The 17,100-nt window shown below is 39.2% G+C and overlaps 4 protein-coding genes across 4 annotated transcripts; all 4 read right to left on the reverse strand.

The window, feature by feature from the left end:
* Nucleotides 1-1,898: 1,898 nt before the first annotated feature.
* On the reverse strand, nucleotides 1,899-3,143 carry LOC121775404 (tetrahydrocannabinolic acid synthase-like). Its single transcript, XM_042172485.1, has one exon. The coding sequence runs from the start codon at nucleotides 3,141-3,143 to the stop codon at nucleotides 1,899-1,901; it is 1,245 nt and encodes a 414-aa protein (XP_042028419.1).
* A 1,562-nt stretch (nucleotides 3,144-4,705) lies between these two features.
* LOC121775405 (tetrahydrocannabinolic acid synthase-like) lies at nucleotides 4,706-6,238 on the reverse strand. Its single transcript, XM_042172486.1, has one exon. The coding sequence runs from the start codon at nucleotides 6,236-6,238 to the stop codon at nucleotides 4,706-4,708; it is 1,533 nt and encodes a 510-aa protein (XP_042028420.1).
* Nucleotides 6,239-9,306: 3,068 nt separating this feature from the next.
* LOC121775406 (tetrahydrocannabinolic acid synthase-like) lies at nucleotides 9,307-10,695 on the reverse strand. The gene has a single exon (XM_042172487.1). It carries the CDS (start codon nucleotides 10,693-10,695, stop codon nucleotides 9,307-9,309), a length of 1,389 nt encoding a protein of 462 aa, XP_042028421.1.
* A 1,123-nt stretch (nucleotides 10,696-11,818) lies between these two features.
* Nucleotides 11,819-13,699, reverse strand: LOC121773267 (berberine bridge enzyme-like 8). Its single transcript, XM_042170080.1, has one exon. It carries the CDS (start codon nucleotides 13,551-13,553, stop codon nucleotides 11,889-11,891), a length of 1,665 nt encoding a protein of 554 aa, XP_042026014.1. The 5' UTR covers nucleotides 13,554-13,699; the 3' UTR covers nucleotides 11,819-11,888.
* Nucleotides 13,700-17,100: the final 3,401 nt, after the last annotated feature.

Consider the following 17,100-nt stretch of genomic DNA (forward strand, 5'->3'; position numbering starts at 1 on the left):
ATGTTATGATAATGATTAATTACACTATTGACTATGGATAGTTTTTCTCAAACAATTAATACTTATAAATTATCATGATTTAATTACTCCCAAGCAATTTCCCTTTTAATTTCTTTATTAGTGTATATTCAATTGTAGTTGAATGGTACGGAGTAATTTTCTTCAAGTTCGAGCACTGAAATCATGAGCGTGACAAGTTATTATTTTTATGAAGATTCTAACATGTTGAATTTTACAATAAAGTAAATTTCACGATAATTTAATGTAAAACAAAAGAAGATTAAAATATTGCTCTTTCTGGAAACGGAAGACGTTTACTTCAAATCAATCTATATTTTTATGAATAGCATAATAAATCCATTGCTTCTAGAAAATTACACAAATAATATTAACATTCAACGAACATGTTGCTGGTCTTAACAATCTAGTTACTGGGATTTGCTGATTAGTTTTTTTTAGTTTGACCATAGTTCTTCGTGTTCCGAACTCGTATGTGGCGGAATTCAAATAATTCTGCTCGACCGAGTTTGACAATTAAGACCGAAAATCTCCCAGTTTTAGGTTTATTTTAATTCTTCTGGTTTACTGCCGGAAATGTCGAAAGAGTGTTGCCATTTTGAAATAACGGTCATCTTTGAATAATTATTTAGAGACTTTCATTAAATTTCCACAAGTTTTCAATAAATTAAAAATGTTGTTAATCGCTTTGAAGACATGAAGATTAAAAATAAATTGAACATTATGTAAATTTTTTTGTATTTTGATATACGATATGTTTTTTATATTGAATAAGTAGTATTTCAAAATGTACTCTTTTAATATTTTTTTATATTTTTTGATGTTAATTTGTAGCACGTCTCGCACCAATCTTTTTCTAAAATAGAATTAAGAGAGAATGGATGATATGTTGAGTTGTTTTATTGGGCCTACAATGGGAGCCCAATATGACTATTATGGCCCAACAACAATATGACTATTATGGCCCAACAACAAATATTATTAATGAGATAAATAAGTCGAACAACTTAATAAACTCCAAACTAACACCATCTCTTGTTTTAATAATTTACTTAGTTAATTTTAATAACACACACATTAGCATGTAAACATAATGTTATACAACATTAAATTCTTATATTACTATTGTAAATTAATTTTTTAAAAATTACTGTATAAAATAAATTATAGTGAAGAGACGAGGACATGAGATGCTGAACCACCAAGCCAATTATATTGAATAAATAATTAAACTTACTTAATCTGACACTTTATCATGCGTTAGCAATTTTTTATTGGAAGTCTTTTTAATAGTAGTATTTCCTTGCCTAAACCAAATTCTTCAATTGGTTATTATTTGTCCTGTTTCGTGATCAAATTATATTACTCTTATTACGTGATTGACATTCGATTTAGAAGATAATATTTGTCTTCAAATAGAAGTAGGTAGAGTTAAGGCGGCTATTAGACTATAATTAAAATACAATTGACATATCAGCTGCCCCACTAACGGTAGGTAAGTAATTGTATTGCTATTTATATTGTCATGTGAAGATATATTTGATTATTGAAAAAAGGGTGCGTTATATCGTTAACTTTTTAAGTTGCTAACTCCGCTAACTCATCAACGTAGTGTATTAAAAATTCAACACGATGACGTTAAGATACCAACACATAATATCAACACAATATATTGAAATGTCAATAAAATTATGTGTTGATGTCATCGTATTGACATTTTTAATACACTGCGTTGATGAGTTAGCAGAGTTAGCAACTTAAGAAAGTTGACAATTGATCACACCCTTTTGAAAAGAATATCTACCCATATAAACTCATATTTGGTTAAATACTATAGTAAAATAAAGAAAATTACTAGTATAATATTTTCATAACAATTATTACAACAATGGTGGAATGCTTTGTTCATTCCTGAAGAAATTCTCCGGATCAACAATGGTTTTCACCCGAACAAGACGATCGAAATTGTCCTTGTAATACGGCTTCCCCCAAACGCTAGCTTGTTCATAACTTGTCTCACCATCAACGTTATTAACTCCGAGGTCAAGATCTCTGTAGTTGAGATACGCTTCCCTGGGCGAGCTCGACACATAAGGAGTCATGTATTCGTAATACCTTCGACTCCAGCTTATGTAACTATCCGCATCCGCAGCCTGAGAGTCTTGCCAGTAAGTGAAGTCAGCAAGTTTGTAAAGCACACCACCTCTGTGAGGAAACGGAGTCTCCGATTCTGATATCTCTTCCATTCTTCCTCCGTATGGCACCATCCAGTAAGTCGTCTCGCCCGCTTCCGGTTCACGTAGCATGCTCACCATGTGTTTGATCACGTTCAAAGGAAGGGGTTTTCGAACGTAATCGGATTTGGCCTTATATTGTCTGAGACCGGGCCGGGTCCGGTTAAGGAGAGCCTCTAGTGGATTGATCGGCATTCGGTTGCTAAATAAGGTGGATTGGACCCAGCTCATTTCCGTGCAGTCTTTTCTCACAATCCCTAACTCAGGGAAGATTTCTTGCATGTACGAAACTAGTCTGTCCGCGCCGCCTTGGAACACTGACAAGAAGTTAACTATGACTGACGCGTTCGCCTGGGAAACGATGACACGGAAAAACAAGTCTTTGTTGGCATATGGCACCACTGTTTGCCAGCGGTGCCACAGTTCAGTGCCGTTCTGTTTCTCAACATTCCTGTTGATTGAGAAAACAGTGATTGTTTTTGGAACATCCACCAGCTGGACCTTCCAGGCAGTGATGATGCCGAAGCTGGCGGCTCCTCCGCCTCTGATTGCCCAGAACAGATCCTCGCCCATTGATTTCCTGTCTAGGATTTTTCCGTTGACGTCGATGATTCTTGCATCTATGACGCTGTCTGCTGCGAGGCCGTATTTTCTTACCAGTGCTCCGTAGCCTCCTCCACTGTAGTGCCCGCTGACGCCGACCGTGGTGCAAAGAGACCCGGGAAATCCCAAAGTGGGGCTCTTTTCGGCGATCCTGTAATACACGACACCGGTGGTTGCGCCTGCTTCGATCCATGCTGTTTTCTTCTTGACGTCGACCGTGACTTCGCTGAGATTGACCAAGTCAACGACCACGAACGGGACTTGCGAGATGTAAGACAGTCCCTCCATGTCATGGCCGCCGCTTCGGGTTCTGATCTCTAGGCCACTTTGTTTGGCACATAGTATGACAGGCGGGATCTGAGATTCGTGATCTGGGGTTATGATCACTTGCGGTTTAGGAGTGGATTCCGACAAGAATCTTGAGTTTCGGATGGTGGATTTGAGGATGGAAGTGTAAGAAGAGTTTGAAGGGGTGTAAACAACTTTGGAAATTGAAGAGTAGTTGTGGCATGTTTGAGAGAGACATTGAAGAAAATCAGCAGAAGTTGGCCATGAGATGGACAAGATTGATAGAAGAAAGAATGAAAAAGTTGAGATTGAGGAAGTTTTCATGATTTATGATTTTGAGAAGAGGAGTTTGTTTGGTGTTTGAAAGTTATATTCATTGCACCCTATTTAAAATACTAATTCTTAATGAGAAATGTTGTGCTTAGAAATGTTGATTCCCTGTATTTCAATTTACTTTTTAAAAATCTTATAAGCAATGTAAGTGGTGTTTGTAAGTAATTCTCTCTAAATATTATAGTCTTATAAGTAATGTATTACAGACATAATTATTCAATTTTTTCACAACTTATAAATTTTTAAGACTTTACCTCTTAAAACTTTTTGAAATAGCTTATAATCTCCAAAAAGTAAAAACTTAATGCTAGTAGTTACCTTTTCTACCGCTTTTCAATTTTTTTGTCTTGCTTCAAGAATGCGCCTAATATAAAACCAATAAGTCAAATATATGACAAATATAATCACGCAACAACTAAAATTAGTACAAACGAGACAAATGCCCAAATAAAATAATATTCTAATTATGTGAGACTTGAATCACAAACATTTTTTCTAATATAAAAAATACATTTGTGCCATTACCAAATTCAAATTCAAATTCAAATTAAAAATTCAATTCTAATCACATCATCATGACGATTAATGAGCACTGAATTATAAGTGGCGAAATTGAGTTCATATTGACAGGCAAACTCATTATGGATTATTGCTTTATTTTTGAATTTATTTCAAATTTTCCTTTGAGACTTATGAGTATATTCAAGCTTAAGGATTTATCACCAAAATATTAAATTTACGATTCGGATTTAAGCCCCATTATTAAACTTAACATACTTCGTTTAACTATTTTCTTATAAGAAAATGAAATTAATAAAAAAATTCGCTAATTATATGTAATTACCTTTATTAAGTTTGGAATAAGTTTATCAAGTTCAAATCCGAATAATTCACGAATAACTCAATTTATCTAATTACTAATAAAAATAATCATAATGTTAAAATTAATGAATTTTACTTGAATAAAGAAAAGCATGGAAAATTGCAAGTTGAGGTTCAATTTGATCTGCTGCCTTCCATCATTGACAAGTTAATCAGACAAAACCAAATCAAGAGACTGAAGAAGAGAATTTGGGACATGTAACAAAAGAAATGTTTATAATTGAATAACAAGAAAATGATTTTTAATACAATAGTCACGTAACAAAATATTACAAGTACAAAAAGTTCATTAACTAAATAAACATAAACATTGGAACAAAATATGTAAATCCCCATACTCAAATATCTTAGACACATGGCAACGGCGGAATGCTTTGTTCGTTCCTGAAGAAATTGTCCGGATCAACCGCGGTCTTCACCCGAACAAGACGATCGAAATTGTCCTTGTAATACGGCTTCGCCCAAACACTGGCTTGCTCATAACTCGTCTCACCAACAACGTTATTCACTCCAATGTCGAGATCTCTGTAGTTGAGATACGCTTCCCTGGGCGAACTCGACACATAAGGAGTCATGTATTCGTAATACCTTCGGCTCCAGCTTATGTATTTATCCGAATCAGCCGCCTCAGAATCTTCCCAGTAAGTCAAGCTAGCAAGTTTGTACAGTGCACCGGCTCTGTGAGGAAACGGAGTTTCCGATTCTGATATTTCATTCATCCTTCCACCATACGGAACCATGTAGTACATAGTCGCGTTTGCTTCTGGCTCGCGTAGCATAGTCACCATGCCTTCAATCGCGGTGATAGGAACCGGGTTCCTGACATAATCGGACTTGGCTTTGAGTTGCCTGACACCGGTCGCGGTCCGGTTGAGCAGAGCTTCTAGTGGATCGATCGGCATTTGGTTGCTAAATAAGGTGGATTGGATCCAGCTCATTTCTGTGCAGTCTTCTCTTACTAGCCCTAACTCGGGGAAGATTTCTTGCATGTATGAAACTAATCTGTCTGCGCCGCCGAGGAAAACTGAGAAGAAGTTAACTTGGACGGTCGTCTCCACCCTGAGTACGATGACTCCGACGAACAAATCTTTGTCTGCTTGAGGCGCCACGTATTGCCAGTGGTGCCACAGGTCAACTCCGTTCTGTTCCTCCACGCTCCTGTTGATTGAGAAAACAGTGACGGTTTCTGGAACATCCAGCAGTTTGATCTTCCAGGCAGTGATCACGCCGAAACTGGCGCCTCCTCCGCCTTTGATCGCCCAGAACAGATCCTCGCCCATTGATTCCCTGTCGAGAATGTCTCCATTGACGTTGACGATTCTAGCATCAATTACGTTATCCGCGGCCAGGCCGTATTTTCTAAAAATCAAGCCGTAGCCTCCTCCACTGTAGTGCCCGCCAACACCGACGGTTGGAGCAATTGCCCCGGGAAATCCTAGAGTGGGGCTTTTTGCGGCAATATTGTAGTGTACAATGCCGGTGGTTGCGCCTGCTTCGACCCATGCGGTTTTCTCCTCGACCTCGATCGTTACCTTGCTGAGATTGACCAAGTCAACGATCACAAATGGGATTTTCGAGACGAAAGACAGTCCCTCCATGTCATGGCCTCCGCTTCGGGTTCTGATCTCCAGACCGGTTTTTTTGGCGCAACGTATGACCGAGGAGATCTGGGCTTCGTTTTTTGGGGTTATGGTCACTTGCGGTTTGGGAGTGGATTCGGATGCGAATCTCGAGTTTTGTATAGAGGAATCAAGGACGGTCTCGAATGAAGGGTTCGAAGGAGTGTAAATGATATTGGTGATGGAAGAGTAGTTCTCACATTCTTGAGAGAGGCATTCAAGAAAGGATGAGACATTTGAGGCTGATGGTGGAGTTTCCATGGCTTATGATAGTATTTCAAGAAAATGTGCTCGTGTTTGTGTTCGTGTTTGTGTTCGTGTTTGTGGTGTTTGAGAGGAATGCATTGTGCACTATTTATAATGTTTTGTTAAGGTGGAAAGTTCCTTGAAATTGTATGAACATAACAAATGAACCAAGGTCAATTTTCCGAAGCAGAGACACGTTTAATAGAAAACTATTTGAATTTTATTAGGTCTACCTTTTTAGACTGCTCTGACCAATAATATTTCATGAGATATCAAATAAAATATCGATAATTCATTCTAGGATCCAAGTTGCATATTTATTATTATCTTATCCTAACTAGCTAAGCATCACAATCGTCACAAACATCGCCATCAAACGAATCCCACGGCTGCCTTGAACATGGGTAACCATTAACTCGAGATATATTTTTTTCACAATTTTGACAAATTTGACAATAAAATAAAATCAAGAGATTGATAGGAGTTTGTTACAGACTCAATTCTCACATCGACACATCGGTTGTGAGAACAACTGATGTGGGGTATATAGACTGAATGAACTCTCTCTCCTAACAGACTAGTCTTTTAGGATAAGTTCTCATGTTTGGTCTGCATCAGAGCTTAAGTCCCTTAATCGGTCGTTGTTACGTTCTTTATTTGAGGGAACTATATGGTAGCGGAACCTTTCATTAAAATTTCTACGAAACGCTAAAGTTGTATGGCTAAGGACATACTCCCCCGTCTCATTAAAAATGAAACTTTTTTCTTTTTCGGATTTTTCCATTAAAAATGAAACGTTTTCTAAAATGGAAACAACATCATCTATATTTTTTCATCTCTATTACTTTATTCTCTCTTAATTAACTCACAAAACAACTTTACATGAAATCACGTGCTGAAAAATAAATGTTTCATTTCTACATGATTCTTTTAATGTATAACCACAATCTAGTTTCTTGATCTCAAGGTTTCAGGTGTACCTTATGGAAGTTTTGAAAACTAGGTACACTGAAGAAAAAAAAACGGATAAAGACATATTTTATTCAATTAATCATGCTAATTTATGTCTACAAAAAAGTGTATCCCAATTAAAATCAAATGATGCAAATGAAAGCAGACTTAGAAAGGCAAAAAAATTAAAATTTAGTGGACAACTTAAGTTCTCAACACACTTTTCTTTGCTAGTGGGGCTTTATGCTGCAATATTGTAGTCTAGAAAACTGATGAGTCGAAATTCTATTGATAGCTATGTTTAGCTAATCATGATAAATGAAATAAATTAAATATGCAACGTGAATTATTGATATTTTAATTGACTAGTCAAGGTAGCTCATGAAATTCTATTGGTCAAAGAAGTCTAGAAATAATAATAATGAATTTCGAATAGATACAAATAATGAAGCGTGTCTGCATTAAAATTGAATACATGTTTTATTTGATAAGTTTATACAAGAAACTTTCAATGGTCGAAATTTTCCCTTTAAGAATTTTTGTAAATAGGGTGCAATGCATTAATTTCTCTCAAAAACCACAAACACAAAGACACAAACATATACACAATACAAAGTCACAAACTCATTTTCTCAATATATCACAAACTATGGAAACTCCTTCAGCATAAAACGTCTCATCCTCCCTTGAATATCTCCTTCAACCCCTTCTTACGACTCAGGGCAGAACCATGATTTCAATTCAACGGGGGCAAAAATATATATAATAAGAATATTTAAAAGTTTGCGGTGGGGCATCTATAAAGGACATCAAACTTTTTTAAAAATTACTCCCTCCGTTCCATAGTAGTGGAGTCATTTTGTCATTTTGGTACATTCCATAGTAGTAGAGTCATTTCCCTTTTTAGTAAAAGTTAAGACATTTCTTCTCACTTACTTTACTCTCTCTTACTTTATTCTCTCTTCATCTCTCTACTTTTTTAATCTCCGTGCCGAAAAGAAATGCCCCCACTACTATGAAATGGAGGGAGTATATAACAAAATAATACTCCTTCCGTCCCGCACTATTTGTACTTATTTCATTTCTGGGAGTCCCAAGTTATTTGCACTCTTTCCATTTTTAATAACAATTTATACCTACAGCCGTAATTGTTGACTTTGTCTATCACTCATTCCTTAATCTCCGTGCCCAAAAGGAAATATGCGAGTAGTGCGGGACGGAGGGAGCACTATATAAAATATATTGAGGAGGGGCAAATGCCCCTTGTCTTCCCCTACTAGACCTGCCCCTGTTACGACTCCGTCCTAGATTCCACCGTACGAAACAAGAGACTAATCTGTGTCACCTCCTAAACTGCAAGTGATCATAACCCGAGGACACGAAACCCAAAACTGATCTACATAATAAATAATGAGCTGGATCCAATCAACCTTATTTACCAACTAAATTTACATTAAAAAAAAAGTTAAAAAGTTACAAGTTGAGAGTTGAGAGTTGTCACTTGTCACGATTGAATTTGATGTGGCTTGAAGTTGATGGGTTGATGAAGAACTCAATTTAGTTAGCTAAACGCATCTTCTTAATCTTAATATGTTGTGGAATTGAATCGTTGCAAGTATAAATGGAAAATTGATTTTTTTTAAGTCGAAGTATTTATTAGTACCTCAAGAATGTGATAGTGTTGTTATTGTAAATTGTAATTATCCTCGACCTCTTCTAATCGATAGGATATTTTCTATTTACGACATCAATCATACACATAAGTATCCCATAATATAAAATTCATTATTGCTAATACTTGGGCTTATTAAAATTGAACACTAGCAACCGTCACATTCATATCTTGTTCAATTATGTACCTATTCCAATCCTATAGCCGCCCCAACTCATCTTTGCATCATATTTTCTTGAATTAACTATATTTGATACGTATATATCTAAACAAATACTATTACTAGTCAAGCAAAACATCAAGGAATATCTTAACCGATACCATGGAATTAGTCTTGTACAAACTTTTTCTAAAAATATATTTTTATTTAGGACTAAACAGCCAAAAAAAACAAAGAAGGTTCATTAATGATCCTTATTCAAAACTAAACAAACAAAAACAAAAATCTAAATCTAAATTCTTAAATATCCGCAACATAAGTCGATACCGGCGGAATGCTTTGTTCGTACTTGAAGAAATTGTCCGGATCAACGGCGGTTTTCACCTGAACAAGACGATCGAAATTATCCTTGTAATACGGCTTCCCCCAAATACTAGCTTGTTCATAACTCGTCTCACCAACAATGTTATTCACTCCAAGGTCGAGATCTCTGTAGTTGAGATACGCTTCCCTGGGCGAGCTTGACACATAAGGAGTCATGTATTCGTAATACCTTCGGCTCCAGCTTATGTAACTGTCCGTGTCCGCAGCCTCGGAGTCTTGCCAGTAAGTTAGGCCGGCTAGTTTGTAGAGTGCACCGGCTCTGTGAGGAAATGGAGTCTGCGATTCAGGTATTTCATCCATTCTTCCACCATACGGCACCATGTAGTAAATAGTCTCGTCTGCTTCCGGTTCACGTAACATAGTCACCATACCTTCAATCGCGTCCAAAGGAACCGGTGTTCGGACATAGTCGGATTTGGCTTTGAGCTGTCTGATACCAGCTTGAGTCCGGTTGAGAAGAGTATCTAGTGGATCGATCGGCATTTGGTTGCTAAATAAGGTCGATTGGATCCAGCTCATTTCCGTGCAGTCTTCTCTCACTAGTCCTAACTCAGGGAAGATTTCTTGCATGTACGAAACTAATGCGTCAGCGCCACCTTGGTACACCGAGAAGAAGTTAACGAGGACGGTCGTGTTCACCCTGAAAACGATGACTCCAACGAATAAATCATTGTCGGCTTGAGGCGCAACATATTGCCAGCGGTGCCAGAGTCCAGTGCCGTTCTGTTCTTCCACGCTTCTGGTGATTGAGAAAACAGTGACTGTTTCTGGAACATCCACCAGTTGTACCCTCCAGGCAGTGATCACGCCGAAACTGCCACCTCCGCCGCCTGTGATTGCCCAGAACAGATCCTCGCCCATTGATGCCCTGTCAAGAATTGTTCCGTTCGCGTTGATTATTCTTGCATCAATAACGTTATCTCCTGCTAGTCCGTATTTTCTCAGCATTGAGCCGTAGCCTCCTGCACTGTAGTGCCCGCCTACACCGACCGTTACGCATATAGCCCCAGGAAATCCTAGAGTGGAGCTCTTTTCGGCGATCCTGTAGTATACGATACCGGTGGTGGCGCCCGCTTCAATCCAGGCCGTTTTCGCGTCAATGTCGACCGTGACTTCGCTGAGATTGATCAAATCAATTATCACGAATGGGACTTGTGAGACATAGGACAGTCCCTCCATGTCATGGCCGCCACTTCGAGTTCTGATCTCCAGACCGCTTTGTTTGGCGCAGAGTATGACATGCGGGATCTGAGATTCGTATTCTGGGGTTACGATCACTTGCGGTTTAGGAGTAGATTCCGACATGAATCTCGTGTTTCGGATGGAGAATTCAAGGACGGAAGTGTAGGAAGAGTTTGCAGGGGTGTAAACAACGTTGGAAATCGAAGAGTAGTTTTGGCATGTCTGAGAGAGACATTCAAGAAAATCATCTTGTTCATCGCCAAAAACTGGCCATGAGCTCAACAAGATTAACACAAGAAAGAATGAGAGAGTGATTGAAGAAGTTTTCATGACTTGTGATTTTGAGAAGATGAGTTTGTGTTAGTGGTGTTTCAGAGGAATGCAGTTGTAGTTATTTATAATGATTAGTTCAAATATATAATTACTTATCAAGAAACTATGTTACAAATTTTCAAGCAGACAAGGTTATATTCAATGTATTAGTTCAACAAATCATTTATTTATTTAAATTTCTTTGACATTTCTTCATTTCTTGAAGGAGAGTGGAAACAACAGTTCATATTGTAATATTTTCAGTGGTAGTCTTTCACAATCCATCTCAATTCTTTTATTTGAAAAAAATGCAACATGTACATGTTTGAATAGCTCCTTAATTACATTATTTGTATACAGTAGTATCTTTGCCTCATCAGATTCATTGAATGGCTGAATAAAATATAAATATGGAGTATAGTTTATTTCACACATGAAGACAGGATCATGACAAATGACAATCTAGAGTATCTGAAAAAATTGTATTTAATTTGACATGTTGATCAAATAGGTACTTTCCTAGTCCATTTCATTCCTCTTGCTACAAGGATTTCCTCCCTATTCCTACATTACAAGCCCTACACGGTCATCGGGCTTCGAATTATGACCATTGCTCTTCGAATTGTGATGACGACAACAAGACTTTTCGTTTTTTGGTAGTCGAGGCATATAGCCACTATGTTAAGTTCGTCGGTCCTCAGGGTGTTCGAGTTGCTTCTACAAAGGAGAAAGTCGTTTTACTTTGGCAGTGCTTCATTCCAATAGTTTATTATCTTGAGGGAAGAATGTTTCTCCTTAAATCAATCCGTGAGTACTAGTTGTGGCATATATTATTTTGTGGGAATAACGTTTCTCCTTAATGCAATCCGTGAGTACGAGTTGTGATAATTTAAAAGAATACGTGTCATGAATAATGAGACTGATGAATATATAATTAAGAAAAGAAAATGATTGCAAGTAACACGTAACCATACAACCATTTATTGCCCCAATTTCAAATAACATCACATTATTAAGCTCAGAACATCACCATCTACAGTTTCTGAAGCATGCATCTTAATCCCTTTCTTATTATTGTATCTAGAAAGCAACAGAGGAATGCTCTGTTCATTCCTAAAGAAATCGTGTGGATCAACCACAGTCTTCACCCGAACAAGCCTATCAAAATTACTCTTGAAATATTTCTTCCCCCAAACGCTCGCCTCCACATAACTCGTCTTACCTCCAACGTTATTGACACCGATGTCAAGGTCTCTGTAGTTGAGGTACGCTTCCCTTGGATTCCTCGAAACATAAGGAGCCATGTAACTGTAGTACCTCCTGCTCCAACTCATGTACATGTCCGAATCCCGAGCCTCGTCTCCCAGCCAGCTCACTATACAAGCAAGTTTGTACAAGTTTCCCGCTCTGTGCGGGAATGGAGTGGCGGGTCCAGAAATTTCGGCCATTCTTCCACCATATGGAATTGTGTACACCATCGCTCCCTCTCCTCCCGCCTCGTTGAGCATTCTCACGATGCCTTCGAGCCCGCTTTCAGGAATGGGTTTCTGCACGTAGTCAGATTTCACTTTCGCGTTCGATGCAAAAAACAGAGTCCGGTCGAGTAAAAATTCCGGTGGCTGCTCCGGCGAAGAAGACATGAACGGGGCCGAGGAGAAATACACGACAGATTGGATCCAGCTCATCTCGGAGCAGTCTTCTCTTACCACACCCAACTCAGGAAAACTCTGCTGCAACATCGGAAGCATTTCCTCAGTGCAGCCGAGGAAATGCAACCAAAAAATAGCTTGGAACGTCGAGTCAACCATAATCATGGTGATGCCGACGTACAACTTTTGGTCGAGTTTTGGAGCCACATATTGCCAGCGGTGAACTAGTTGAGTCGCATTTTGTTCCAGTGTCTTTACCACTGTGAAAGCAGTGACTTTTTCTGGCACGTCCACCAGTTGTACCTTCCAGGCAGTAATCACGCCAAAACTAGCACCTCCGCCGCCCCTGATGGCCCAGAACAAATCTTCGCCCATTGATTTTCTATCTAGAATTCCGCCTTTCACATCGATTATTCTTGCATCAACGACGTTGTCAGCTGCCAGTCCGTATTTTCTCAGCATTGTACCGTAGCCTCCGCCGCTAAAGTGGCCACCAACGCCAACCGTCGGGCAAAAGCCTGCAGGGAATCCGAGAACAGGACTTTTTTCTGCGATGCTGTAGTATAAAGAACCGATGGTTGCACCCGCTTCCACCCACGCAGTTTTCTCCTCAACGTCGACTTTGATCTCACTGAGACCGATCAAATCAACGATCACAAACGCGAGTTGGGATACGTAAGACAATCCCTCGAAGTCATGGCCGCCGCTTCGAGTTCTGATTTCCAGACCACTTTGTTTGGAGCAGTATATGACAGGCGGGATCTGGGATTCGTGTCGTGGGGTTATGATCACCTGCGGTTTGGGAGTTGATTCGGACTCGAATCTGAGGTTTCGGATGGAGAATTGAAGGACGGAAGTGTAGGAAGAGTTTACATGGGTGTAAACAATGGTGGAAAAAGAGGAATAGTTAGGTGATTGTTGAGAGAGACAGTGAAGAAAATCGTCTTTGCCATAAGCAGAAGCTGCCCATGAGCATGAGCAAATTACAAGAAGAAGAAGATGAAAGTGTTCATGATTCATTATTGAGATAGAATAAAGCTTTCATTTCTGAAATACTATCTATAAAATGGATCAATCATTCCATTCCAAATATTAGAAAGAACTCATAGAGGGGGAAAATGATAGAGAGATGACGGCAATATCGGTCTCACCAACAACTGAAAAAGCAGCAATATCTATCACAAAATATATGTATGGACTAAATTCAATCTAATTTTTTTTATTGATTAGATCAATTTTTTTTCATCTTACAAGTTACAACTTTTTATTTTTACAATAAAAATTACTTCCTCCGTCCTTAAAAAATAAATAAATTTGAATCGATACGGATTTTAATGCATAATTAAGAGAGATAAAAAAAAAAGTGATTGGAATATTGTTACTAGAAAAAAATTTTCTTAAATAGAATTGGTCTATTTTGAAGAAACATTTCAAAATGACAAATATTTCTCTATTAGTTCAATAATTCTTATAGCACATTTGCACCAAAATGAATGAAGTAAGAGGAATAGTTATGGGGATTGTGTAGATTGACATCGTGGCCATAAGTTGTAAGATTGATGATGAATCGCTGCATCAGGAAGGTGAAACAAAGCAGAAAGCTGAAACTCTTCAGCAGCCGTCCGAATGCGCACAATAGAGGAAATTAAATCATGGCCGTTCGATTAATTTCGACCGTTGGAGAACTGTAGCTTTAAATAGTCAGTTGATGAGTTTGTTGTAGTTAGTTCAGCTCATTTTGTAATTCTCTCTCGATTCTTCAATAAAGTTTTCTCTCAAGTTCTCACGCACGATTCAGTCCAAACACACGCACAAATCAGCTCATAAAGCTAACAATTGGCGCCGTCTGTGGGAAGTTCTTTGAGTTGATTTGAGAACGGGAAGCGAATCTGCGATCGACAATGGCTGCAAGGTTTGAAGCCGAAAAGTTTACTGGTAAGAATGATTTCGCTCTTTGGAAAATGAAGATGCGAGCAATGCTCACCCAACAAGGTCTTGTCTCTGCGCTCACGCCGAAAGAGAAGGAGGCAGGGGACAAGGATCTTGACGAGAAGGTGATTCAACAGCGTGCGGAGACGGAAGCTAAGGCTTATAGCACGATTGTTCTTTGCCTTGGAGACAAGGTGTTACGAGAAATTGCGAGAGAGAAGACGGCTGCAGGTATAATGGCTAAACTAGAGGACTTGTATCTTACAAAATCGCTTGCAAATCGTTTAATTATGAAGCAGCGGTTATATTCTTATAAATTCTTGGAGGGAAAGGGAGTGTTGGAACAGTTGGAGGATTTCAATAAGGCCATCGACGATCTAGAGAATATAGACGTATCGATTGGCGATGAGGATAAAGCGATTCTGTTATTGAATGCGCTTCCATCCAATTATGATCAATTGCGCGACGCAATCTTGTACGGACGTGAGAGGACGGTGACTTTTCTGGAGGTGCAAACTGCCTTGAGATCGAAGGAGTTGCAGAATGTAGAGATGAAGTCAGGGGATCCGGCCTCTGAGAGTTTGAACGTGAAGAAGTTCAAAGGGAAGAAACCCCAACCGTACAAGAGGCCAACTGATAATCCCAAAATTGTCCAGAATGAGCAAAAGGAGACAAGGTCCTGCCATTGGTGCAAGAAGCCGGGCCACCTCAAGAAAGACTGCTATGGATGGATTAAAAAGAAGCAGCAAGAAGGTGGGGGAAGAGTTGTTAACTCAATCGAGGAGATTGAGGAAGATGAGCTGCCAGTTGCCCTAAATGTGACAGATAAAAGAGCTAGTGGTTCTTGGATTATGGACTCGGGTTGTAGCTTCCATATGAGCCATAATTTGTCTTGGTTTGAGGATCTAAAGGAGAGCACAGGATCTGTGCTACTGGGTAATAATCAAGTCTGCTCAGTCAAGGGGATTGGTGCTATAAGGCTCAAGACTGAAGATGGCGGTAGTATCTTGCTTAACTCAGTCAGGTATATTCCAGAAATAAAGAGAAACCTAATTTCTTTGGGGTCTCTGGAGAAAAAAGGGTGCAGGTTTGTCTCTAAAAATGGTGAGATGTGCATCAGTAAAGCTGGAAAATTACTGATGAGAGCTACGAGGAATGGGAGTTTATACTACATGACAGCAGAGGTTCTGAATGGGAGCAGTTGTGAGGCCTTTGCTCTCATTACAGAAAACCTGAAAACTTGGCACTCCAGGCTTGGACATCCAGCTTTGGGAACTGTTAAAGAATTGATCAAAAGGGGGCTTGTGAGGTGTGATGGAGATGATGGTCAGACAGTACAATGTGAGGAATGCATTTTAGGAAAGGCCAAGAAGATGAGTTTTCCTAAAGCCATTCACACATCTACAAGGCCACTTGACTATGCTCATAGTGATCTATGGGGGCCAGCTCAAACCAAATCCATTGGAGGTGGGAGATATTACATGAGTTTGATTGATGACTATTCCAAGAAGATATGGTTGTATGTGCTAAAAGAAAAGTCAGATGCCTTCACAAGATTCAAACAGTGGTGTGCTGAAGTTGAGGCTGAAAAGAAGACAAGTCTTGGCTGCTTAAGAACAGACAATGGTCTGGAATATCTTTCAAAGGAATTTGATGTTTTTTGCAAAATGAGGGGGGTCAAGAGACATAGAACGGTTCCCTTAAATCCACAGCAAAATGGTGTAGCTGAAAGAGCAAACCGCACTATTTTGGAGAGAACAAGATGTATGTTAATAGCTGCTGGACTAGGGAGGCGATTCTGGGCAGAGGCAGCCACTACAGCTGTGTTCTTGATGAATAAATGTCCTACCTCAAGCTTGAATGGAGACATACCTGATAACAAATGGTTTGGCAGACAATGTGGGTATGAGGATCTGAGAATATTTGGGTGTAGAGCGTTTGCACATATTAAGCAAGGAAAGCTCGAGCCTAGGGCCATAAAGTGCATCATGTTGGGGTATCAACCTGGGGTAAAGGGGTACAGACTTTGGTGCACTGAGCCTGGAAATGGAAGGATAGTTATCTCCAGAGATGTGGTGTTTTGGGAGCATGATCTACCATTCAAGAAGGAGCAAAATGAAAGTGCTTCTGACAGGATTGCAGGAGCCATAGAGTATGAGGATGCTGTTGTTGAGGTGGAGAATCAGAGTGCAACAGATGATAAAACTGATGCATCATCATCTCAGCACCTCCAAGACACTGGTGTGGGGAATGACTGGAAACTGACTCGAGATAGAGTAAGAAGAGTTGTGAAGCCCTCAACAAGGTATTCAGATGCAGAATACCTGTACTTTTGTCTGATGGCTGCAGAAGAGGTTGAATATTCTGAGCCTAGTGACTATGAGGAGGCAGCCTGTAGCAATGATTGGGAAGAGTGGATGAAAGCCATGATTGATGAAATTGATTCATTACTAAAGAATGGAACTTGGGTATTAGTCAAAAGGCCAGATGGGAGGAGAGTAGTGAGTTGCAAATGGATTTTCAAAAGAAAGATTGAAGGTGCACATGGTGAAAAACTGAGGTATAAAGCTAGGTTGGTTGCGAGGGGTTTTACTCAGGAACATGGGATCGATTATGATGAGGTTTTTTCACCTGTAGT

Source organism: Salvia splendens, chromosome 17, assembly GCF_004379255.2.
Source record: "Salvia splendens isolate huo1 chromosome 17, SspV2, whole genome shotgun sequence".
Lineage (NCBI taxonomy): Eukaryota > Viridiplantae > Streptophyta > Magnoliopsida > Lamiales > Lamiaceae > Salvia > Salvia splendens.